Source organism: Oryx dammah, unplaced genomic scaffold (assembly GCF_014754425.2).
Source record: "Oryx dammah isolate SB20612 unplaced genomic scaffold, SCBI_Odam_1.1 HiC_scaffold_14, whole genome shotgun sequence".
Taxonomy (NCBI): Eukaryota; Metazoa; Chordata; class Mammalia; order Artiodactyla; family Bovidae; genus Oryx; species Oryx dammah.
Window position 1 is genome coordinate 10,561,508 of NW_024070198.1, and position 10,966 is coordinate 10,572,473.

At 42.0% G+C, this 10,966-nt stretch overlaps 1 protein-coding gene across 1 annotated transcript; it reads left to right on the plus strand.

Annotated features, from left to right (window-relative positions):
- The first annotated feature begins 448 nt into the window (after positions 1-448).
- IFIT2 (interferon induced protein with tetratricopeptide repeats 2) lies at positions 449-8,078 on the plus strand. Its single transcript, XM_040254699.1, has 2 exons — positions 449-737; positions 5,594-8,078. Exons 1-2 carry the CDS (start codon positions 733-735, stop codon positions 6,978-6,980), a joined length of 1,392 nt encoding a protein of 463 aa, XP_040110633.1. The 5' UTR covers positions 449-732; the 3' UTR covers positions 6,981-8,078.
- The last annotated feature ends 2,888 nt before the right edge of the window (positions 8,079-10,966 follow it).

Consider the following 10,966-nt stretch of genomic DNA (forward strand, 5'->3'; position numbering starts at 1 on the left):
GATTCAGTACTGAGTAAAATAGAAGAAACCCCCCTGCCCTGTGGAAGTTACATAACTGTTCATCACAGGGGCCAGCAGGACTTTCCAAGTGGCGCTAGTGGTAAAGAACCCTCCTGCCAGTGCAGGAGACATAAGAGACGTGGGTTTGGTCCCTGGGTCGGGAAGATCCCCTGGAGAAGGGCATGGCAACCCACTCCAGTATTCTTGCCTGAAGAATCCCCATAGACAGAGGAGCCTGGCGGGCTACAGTCCATGGGGTTGCAAAGAGTCGGCTGAAATGACTCAGCACACACTCAGCATGCCCAGGGGCCTGCAGATCATCTTGCTGTTAATAGTGGACCGATTGAAGATGGGTTAACATTCCAGTAATGAGGCAGAGCGCTTGGTAAATGTATCCTTCCCAGAGCTGGGCTCGGTTGATGGCAGCTGATGTTAAGACATCAAAACAATTCACAAAGAACTTCTGACTAACTGGAGGGGGAGGGGGAGGAAGGCACCCTATCAGTTTGGCTCTCACTTAGCACCCGAGACTCATTTCCTCTTAGAGTCCTGTCAATTTCAGTTTCCAGTTTCATTTTCTCTTTCCTAAAGTCTATTTAGGCAAAGGAATCTGGTGATGCATTCATATATAGGTCTCTTTAACATTCCACTGCAGCAGAGGAGAAAGATTTCTGAAGAGCGCAGTAGCCCGAACTGCAGTCTTTCAGAACAGCTGAGAAGTGCACAGCAGTCATGAGGTAAAAGACTCTCTCTTCTCTGATTGTGTGGAAAATGCCTGATCCTTCTTGTTGTGGAAACTGAATTGTCAATAGCCATGCTCCTAAAAGGCAAATGTCTAGATTGTTTTGCTTTAGTATTTGATTATAGCCTCAAGACTCATCTATCTTCTGTAGGTCTTTATTTCGGATGTCGGCTTGTTTACTCCTAAGTTATTTCTGCCTCACACTGTCAAGCTTCCTACAGGGACCTCTCACCGGGAAGCTGAGAATTGAGGCTGGAGAACAGTGAGGCAGGAAGGGAGGGGCAGAAGGAGCGAGATTGAAGCAGGCGGGTGCTTCACTTAAAGATGGATCTAGAGAAATTGCTCCTGTAGACTGCCCTGTGTTTCTTATCCAAAGGAATAAGTGAGGGGCTTTTAATAAGATTGTATTTTATGATCTAAATATTTTTTCATTTATTTTAAATGAGCTTTGTTTCATGAAAATGAATATTTTTAATGATAAAAGGTACAATTCACAAAGAAGATAGATAATCATAAACCATTAGATACCTAACAACAAAGAAACAAAGATACATGAAGCCAAAATCAGAAGAAATATAAGGGAAAAGAAAACATATATATAACCACAGTGAGACATGTCTCTTTTTAGCAGATATTGTTAAAAATGTATTCAGGGTAGCAACCTCACTTCATGCTAAGGTGGAACATTTTTAATGTGTTCATGCATCTCAGATTTGCATTAAGCCTGGCAAAATAACAAATATTTTCACCCCCAAATTCTACTGACTGGCTAGCATCGTCCTACCTGACATAAGAATTGGAGATGAACTGCTTGGAGAAAACAGTCCCCACCTCTAAAATCTCATATTTCAGAAACATCAAATTTCCCTAGGCAGAAAGAGTTCACACAGTGAGTAGGAAGAAAGCTTTCTATTCTATTTTCTCCAGTTTAACGGCCAAGAAGTCAGACTGGATAGCTAAGCCTCAGTCCTAGGAGCTCCAGAATCTAGGGATACCAGCCCTGGTACTTACTTCCTAGAGGAAATATATTTTTTCTGCTACTTTGCACCTCTGCCTGATAGGAAGAAAATAATTATTTGAGATACTTCCAGATGTCTGTTTCTATAGTAATTGAGAATCTTTAGAAACTTTCTTCCTGTTTCTTAGAATTTTAGTATGTGCTTTTCTTAGAATCTTTCCCATAATAATACTGACCCGTCAGTTCATCTTCTCATTTCCTTTGATTCTTTAGCTATAGGGATTGTCATTGGGCGTTGCTCCTGTGGTCTAAGAGAATGGTCCTCAAACTTGAGCCTGTGTAAGAGTCGCAGAAAGCTTGTTAAAGACTGATACTTGAGCTCAAATACTAACCTTCCCAAACCCCAAGAACTCTGATTTGGTAGGTCTGGCTTGGGATCCAAGCCTGTGCATTTCTAATAGGCTCCCCCAACCCCAACCCCACCCTGGTGGTGCTGGTACTGCTCTAAGACAATGTGAGGGCATCACTGGCTCTGAGCCTGGCAGGCAGTGGGACTGTGGCTCTCATCCAGACAAGAAGCAAGGGGAGAAGTTGTTTGCGGTGTAAATACTTGAAATTTCCAGGGGCATCAGGGGCACAAATCTCACAAGTCTGAGTTAGGATGCAAGGATCTGGGACCAGCTTCTGATTTACCAGTAGAAATAAAAACTCAAAACCACACAATAAAATTGGATGCCTTTTGAATGACTACTCAAAAGAATTTAATATACATGTGTATATTAAATGTATTTATCTTGTAAATATAGAGTTGACTATATGTATTGTATGTGAGAGATAATCTCAATTGTATTCACTCTCTTTGCTCCATGTACACAATGAGAAAGGAGCTAAAGAACACATGTGCTAAGTAAGAGAATCTTCCCATAACCTCACTAAGAAGGAAGAGAGACCAGACTGGACATAAACTTTTCAAGGAGAGGCTGGTGTCATTACAAGATCAGATAGCAAGTGAGGCTTTCTCCTGGCTCACATTCCCTGTGTTAGTTACATCAAGAGCCTCAGACAACCTTGATCTTCACTAAGATCTTCCTGATCCCTGGTTCGAGAAGATCCCCGGTTCGAGAAGATCCCCGGTTCGAGAAGATCCCCTGGAGGAGGGCACGACAACCTACTCCAGTATTCTTGCCTGGAGAATCTCATGGGCAGAACGCTTTGAAAAGACGAGTTTTTCCCTAAGCAGTAACTCCTACCCCTTTTTCCTCCTATTTTTTGTTTATTTTGCTTGGGCAATTATAGCTCCATTTGTTACAAGTAACAGAAATGAGCAGGAACTGATTTAAAGTTCCTAGAATGGCCCACAGAACCCATGCACAAGAAGCTAATGACCCCAGGAGGACTAGAATAGGACACTGGTGAGCTTGGGGGACCCAGTCACTGAGTCTTCTCCATGTGTATCTGGGTCATTATCTCTGCAGCAGGTTATACAGAACATGTCCACCATCAAACCCCAGCATGCACAGCACTCTTAACATATTAAGACTCATGAAGACTCACTGACTCCGTCTCAGCTCCATTTCCAGCTTCCACTTGAATCTGGGTACCCGGCCCTTGTTTAATCAAATTGAGGGGAGGTATAAAAAGTGAAAGATACAGAGTAGGAAAAAATGAAGGAATATAACCTTCCATTTAGACGATTATTTCAAAAGTGATCCTTGCCACATAACAAGCCTTCCCAGATTTCTATTGGTTGTCTATGTCAGAATCCATAATATATAGAATATTAGCTTCTGATAAGAGAACTGATTAATGTATATCATGGGAAAAAAATTTTAAGTGAGAATAAACAGCATTTCAGGGACCCTAATACATAGACAACATTGAAAACAATTTTAGGTAATGAATGATTTTTAACCTACTCTTTTCCAAATTTATTCAAGATAGGGGTTTTATTTGATTGCTGTTTCTGTTGGTTGGTTTTTGCTTATTTATTTACTTGTTTGTTTATTTAGTGGACTAACACAAAGGAATTTAAAAAAAAATCTTTCCAGAAGAGCTGCAAAGGCACCCTCAAGGAGAAAGAGCATTTCCCATAACGAAAGATGCTAGTTGCCCATGACACTCCTGTAGCCCCCTGCTTGCTCTCTTTTACAAAAGTGTGTGTCCACGCATAGTTGCTTCAGTAGTGTCTGTCTCTTCGCGACCCTGTGGACTGTAACCCACCAGGCTCCTCTGTCCATGATGGGATTCTCCAAGCAAGAATATCAGAGTGGGTTCCCATGCTCTCATTCAGGCGATCTTCCTGACCCAGGATGGAACCAGTGTCTCATGTCTCCTGCACTGAATCTACTGGGTCTTGATTGCTTTCCACTCAAAACAGTCCACTTGCCAAGATGGCACATTTTGGGAAGACTTGTTCTAAACTCCTTCAAAAGCAAACCATAGGAGGGTCAAAGTTAAATTGCAAAGGAAAATTAAAACAAGTACAAAATTATTAATAGATCAAATCAGTGAAACATTTTAAGAAAAGGAATTGCCAAAGAAGTAACACATTGAATGGCTCTTCGTTTCTGCATTTCCTTCTTACCTAGCATTTACCTTTGTATTTTGAAATTTCAACTGTATAATTTTACACTTTTTTATTGTTTTAATGAGGACATCCTTATCACACTTCTGAACTTCAACTCTATTTTCTCTTTGATGTTTTAAATTCTTTAGTTCTCCCTACTTTGTCTTTTTTTATTTTTATCACTTCATGTTTCCTGTCTAATTACATGAGCTTGTCATAAACCCTTAACTGATTTTCTTTGTCTAGCCAAACTTTTGGAGCTTTTATCAAACTGGTTTTGTTTGGTTCTTTTATTATTTTGACAGTCTATATTCTCTTTTTTTCTGAAGTTTTCTATTTTATTACTTCTTTAAAACTACATAAAATCAAAGCTGAAATCAGTTACCAAGGATTTGGCTGCTCCTGTAGAGACCCTCAGGCTTCCCAGATGTCACTAGTGGTAAAGAATCTGCCTGCCAATGCAAGAGATGTAAGAGACGCAGGTTCAGTCCCTGGGTCGGGAAGATCCCCTGGAGGAGGGCATGGCAACCGACTCCAGTTTCTTGCCTGGAGAATCCCATGGACAGAGAAGTCTGGTGAGCTACCGTCCATAGGGTCACAAAGAGTCAAAATGACTTAGCATGCACACATGCACATAAAGACCCTCGCAGAAAGCCAAGAGCCAGCATTCCTAACAAATATTCCCTTATTCAGGAAAGACTAGCCTCAGGCTCAGATTCCTGCCCACTGCCCTCTCCCTAATTCTTTTTTTTTTTTTTTTAATATTTATTTATTTTACTGTTGACTGTGTTGGGAGGGCTCTTCCTGCAGCATGCAGGCTTCTCTCTAATTGTGACCTGAGGGCTCTGTGTTGCCCCAGGGCACATGGGATCTTAGTTCCCTGACCAGGGATCAAACCTGTGTCCCCTGTATTGGAAGGCAGATTCTTAACCACTGGACCATCGGGGAAGTCCCTTCCTAATTTTTCTGCTGCCCGTGATGACCCCATTTCTGCTTCCCTGTGTATTTCACACATATACCAAGACTGGGGGAAAAAAAAAAAAAAGGAAAGGATATTCTTTTTTTTTTTCTCTCTCTTTTTTGGCTGCGCTACACGCAACATGGGAGTAGTTCCCTGACCAGGGATCAAGCTACAGAAGCCCCCTGCAGTAGAAGTGTGGAGGCTTACCACTGGACCACCAGTGAAGTCCCAGGAAAGGATACTCTTCTTTTTTATTGGAGTTAATACTGTTAAGGAGAAGGAGAATCCTACTTGTCATGCTCCCCTTTTCTCGTGGGTGAATCTGTGCTATGTCTTAGAATGTTCATTTCTGTTTTTCCTTCACAGTGAGACCACAAAGAAATCCTTGGAGCACAGTCTACAGCAGCTCAAGAGCCATTTCACCTGGAACTTGGTAGAGGGAGAACATTCTTTGGATGATTTTGAAGACAGAGTGTGTAACCAGACTGAGTTTCAGAACAGCGAATTCAAGGCCACGATGTGCAACATACAGGCCTACATAAAACACCACAGAGGCCAGCATGAGGCAGCCCTCGGATGCTTACAGCAAGCCGAAGAGTTCATCCAGCGAGAGCACGCTGACCAGGCAGAGGTCAGAAGCCTGGTCACCTGGGGAAACTACGCCTGGGTTTACTATCACCTGGGAAAATTTGCAGAAGCTCAGCTTTATGTAGACAAAGTAAAACAAGTCTGCCAGAAGTTTTCCAGCCCCTACAGAATTGAGAGTCCTGAGCTGGACTGTGAGGAAGGGTGGACACGGTTAAAGTGTGGAGGAAACCAAAACGAAAGGGCCAAGGTGTGTTTTGAGAAGGCTCTGCAGAAGAACCCCAAGAACCCAGAGTTCACCTCTGGACTGGCCATCGCGAGCTACCAGCTGGATAACCAGCCACCATCTCAGAATCCCGTTAACCTTTTGAGGCAAGCCATTCGGCTGAATCCTGACAACCAGTATGTCAAAGTCCTCCTGGCCCTGAAACTTCAAAAGATGAATAAAAAAGATGAAGGAGAGAGATTAGTTGAAGAAGCTTTGGAAAAAGCCCCATTGGCCACAGATGTGATTCGAGGGGCAGCAAAGCTGTATCGAAGAACAGGTGACTTGGACCAAGCTATAGAACTCCTAAGAAAGGCTCTACAATGCATGCCCAACAACATCTACCTGCATTGCCATATTGGGTGCTACTATAGGGCCAAAGTCCTGGAGGTAGAGAAAATGGGCGGGGAGAGAGAGGAATTACAGAAACTAATAAGACACGCTATAGATCATTTAAAGAGAGCTGATGAGAGTAATGGAAATTTCTTCCGTATCAGCTCCTATCTCGCCTGCCTCCATGCACAAGTCGGTCAGTATGAAGAAGCAGAGTATTACTTTCAAAAAGAATTCAGCAAAGAGCTTTCTCCTGTAGCCAAACAAGTGCTCCACCTGCGATATGGCAACTTTCAGCTGTTCCAGAGGAAGTGTGAAGACAAGGCCATCCACCATTTCATAGAGGGTGTGAAAATAAACCAGGGATCAAAGGAGGGAGAAAAAATGAAAAACAAACTGCAAAGATTTGCCACAATCAAGCTCTCGAAAAACAGAGCGGATCCTAAGGCTTTGCATCTCTTGGCGTTTCTTCAGGAACTGAATGAAGACATGCAGCCAGCAGAGGAATACTCTGAGAGGTGTTTGGATTCTGGAAACCTCATCCCTTCAGCATCTTTAGCTGAGGAATGAGGAACTGGAATGTGGAACCCACAGGGCTACTGCTAGAAGGGAGCTGAAACCCCTCCACTAAGTTGGTATTCAAAATATTTAACAATTGGCACAGGCGTGGACTTTGACCCTGGCCACACAGTACTTGATCAAGGTTAGGGAGGAACTTTGCTGGGCCAGTGTTAACATCTGAATTGAGTTCTGGAAGGGGGACTGGACTGGGGGCAGGTCGGGGGGCTCAGTAAAGGGGCTACTTCCTAACTGACCTCTTGGGAACAGTTGGCATTCTCTCTGTGGGGTGATGTCATGGCTATGTTTCTATAAAGTAGTCAGATGTCTCATACCTGTAACACTGTGGTCCCTTTCAGCAATGTTTTTCCATCTTTGGAGTCATTTTAGATCCTGTACAGGTTGGTCCTGTGATACAGTTCAGCGCAGGCTTCCCTCAAATATGCCAAAATGGAATCTTGACTATTTTGGAATGGAATCTTGATTATTTTGAAGTTACTACTTGAGAAAACAGCCAGTGCAAGGAGGACGCTCTGACCCTCCTCTCAGAGCAGGAAATAAATCTCCCATGAGAAAGGCACCTTCACTATGCCAGGAGGCAGAGAGGCATCCTTGTCACAGGTGGTAGGGAACTGAGGGCTGGGAAGGCTACATAAACCAGCTCTGCTTAGACTCTCCACTAATTAGTACCCAAGCCCAAGTTTCTTTGCCATGCCAGTTTCTTATGAATTTATTACTTCTTTGTCAAAAAGGTATAAGAGCTGCCAGCTTTGGTCACTTCTTAGGCTGTAGACTAGGAGACCTCCATATGTATGAAATTAACTTGGATTTTCTCCTGTTAATTTGTCTTGCATCGATTTAATTATTAGATCAGCCAGAAGAACCTTGAAGGGTAAGCAGAAATTTCCCCTTCCCAACACCCTGCACAGACTCTAATGTGCTGTGTCCATCCAAAGGCTGGGGGATTGAAGCCTAGGGAGGCCTGGGGGGTCCTCTCTCCCTTCCTTCTGCCTCGCCTCCCCAGACAAGTCTTAATCTAGGACTGTTTACACAAACTCCATACAACATGAGTTCAAGCGTCCCTTTAACTGAAGGGAGGAAAGAAGTTTTTTTTTAAAAAAAAAGAGAGAGAGAGCAGAGAACAGGTCAAATCTGGAAGGAATCTAACTAGAAGAAGTGGGGTCAGATGACCACAGTACAGGCAGGGAGGTTTCGCCTCTTCTCTGTCCTCCTTGTAACCACAACACAGCAAGTGAGGGTAAAAAGGTAGATTCTGTACAATACGCTAGAAACCAACATAATGCTTTTCTTTAAAATATCTTGATTTGGTTTATAGTGCTCTTCAGGTCTACTATATGCTTCTACTTCTCTGTATATTCATTCTTTTTAATTTTTGAGAATTTGATATTGACACTCCAACTCAAATATCTTAATTTATCTGCTTGAAAAATAATTGTAATATATAATGGAACTATATGTAATCTTGTTCTGTATTTTCCAAGTCTCCTATAGATGTGTTATAATCTTTCATAATTAAAAAAATAAAAAAGAGAAAAAATTCTGACTCTTAAATTTGCCCATGGAGGTTTGAATAAAAAGAAAGGGGAAAAAAATGTGTATGGACAGATGTCGGGAGAGGGAAAGTGTAGGCAAAAGGGAAGGAGAGAAGAATGCTGCTTTGTCACTGCAGATTATAATCATATGGAGAAAATTTCTTTGCAACACAAAGACTTGCTTTGATGAACTCAGTTGCTTTGATGAGCCCAGATTCAAAATGATAGGAAAGCAGCAGGACAGGGGAATTATTTGGTGATTAAGGACCTAGTACACATTTCTAGGAAATGTTATCAATAATGGAGGTTCCCCCCATTAGAAATATGTGTATTAGGTGATATAAAACTTCATTTAATCCTGAAAGTCTTCAGGGAAACCATGAAAGTCATGGTATGCCTAGGGCAATTGGGATTTTGTGGGTAAATACTGAATGACTAGGGACAGACATCAAGGTTGGTGTGAACCAAAACAGTCAGGTGACCCAGCAAGAGACTGTCAATCACCCTCTGGGTTGCAAAATGATTGCCTGTTGGAATTAAATTTAGATGGTAGCTATCAGGGGCTGGGATGTGGGGGAATAGGAGAGATGTAATTTAAAGGTATAAACTTACAACAAGTAGATAAATAAGTCTTGGAGATTTTATGCACAGTATAGAGAATATCTTTTGTATGAAAAATAGTGTAGTGTGCACTTGAGATCATCAGTATACATAGTGTGGATGCCTGAAAAATCATTAATTAATAAATAACTTAGATGTGATCAAACATAAAGGTGTGTTCTGGTTTTTCTGAAATTTTGCTGTACCTTAAATCTTCCAGGCTCAGCTACTGAAAAATGCAATGTTACACTGGGCATGCACTGGTTCCAGCTAACACAGACTGGTCTAACATTGAGAGCATAACAGGCAGGAAGGACAGAGGTCCCCAAGTGGTAGGCAGCCTCTTTTAATTCTGTGTTGACAACACTTGGTTCTGCCTTGAGCTAACCAATGCATTTTTCTTATGGAAAGGTTTTTCTTAAACTATGTTAATGAAACCATGTATTTGTTTTGGAATTTGCCTTTCTGCAAAATGGTTCCACCTAAGACTAACTTTTTTTCTCTTCTCACACCTTGGGCTGATAATAGCTTAACAAACCAGTATTCCTGTCAATTTTTTTATGGCCAGGGGATACACACCTTGTGCCATCCTATCTCAAAATGCATATTGTGGGAGAGGGGCCTGGTGAAACTCCCTCAGCCTTGAGGTGTCTCTCTTATCTGATTAATAGTTTTCTAATAGACTTATATACCTTGCTAAAAACTAGCAAAGGGGCACTCTTTTTTTCCCCTTCTGATGTCTATGTCAGAAGCTTTCGCTATCTCTATTATATTTTAATAAAACTTTGCTACACAAAAAGCTCCAAGTAGTCAAGCCTCATCTCTGACCCCAGATGGAAATCCTCTGGAGATCACGAATCCCAGAGTAACACATAGCTCGCAGCAGCAACCTTTCAACAACCTTTTCACTGAATAGAACAAACAGTTTTTTCTACAGCTTTTAGAGTCCAGGGCTTTATCTTACATTCTGACACCACCATCAGGTACCTTTGCGTACATAAACACCCTACCCCTGCCCTCCACAGAAGCAGATCTTGCTACATCTTGTGCTTCCATCCATGTTCTCTCTCCCTTTCTGATGTCCATTAGGAGAAATGAGGAAGTATCTCCAGTTCTGTTTTAGCCCCATTCTGGAGGCAATCTAAACACATGTGGGAGAATTTTTCCCGTTAAGTAAAGAATAGAAAGAAACATGAAGTCTTTGTTTGTCATGAGGCTTCTGATGGAAAATACAATTCCCATCAGCTGCAAAGGTAAACTCATTCCATTGGACTGACTGGACAAATAACCATTTCAAAAGAAGGTTTTAGCTTACTTGGCCTGAGTAACTTATTATCAGATATGGTGCCTGGGGAGAAAAACTGGGAGTGTTCTTAGTGGAAGGTAAGACAGGCAGGCACACTGACCTTGAGAGAGGAACCCTGGACCCTGTAGAGTGCTAAAGAAGGCTCCCCGGGTATCTGTAACCTCGTCCTTGAAAGCCATGCCACCAAAACCTTTGCTAGAACAGAAGCCCCAAAAGAAAAAAGGAAGAAAAGGTAGAGAAGAGACATATGTCACGTTACACTTAATATTTATTTGAGGACTTAAAGCTGACAGAAACGATCGGAAAACAATCAAGAAAATTACGTATATAATTCATGTTTCTTGAAATCTCACTATCCAGGAATAACAAACAGAAACACATTAATTGGAATTACTTTAATTCCCTGGCTCTTGACTACATCTCTCCGTGCATCTCCTCACCTCCAGTACCAAGGACTGGGGAGAATGTCTCATCCTGGTCGTGGTTCTTAGTAATGCCAATTACTTCTCAGCAAAAGACTTCTCGGCCTCTGTCCCCAG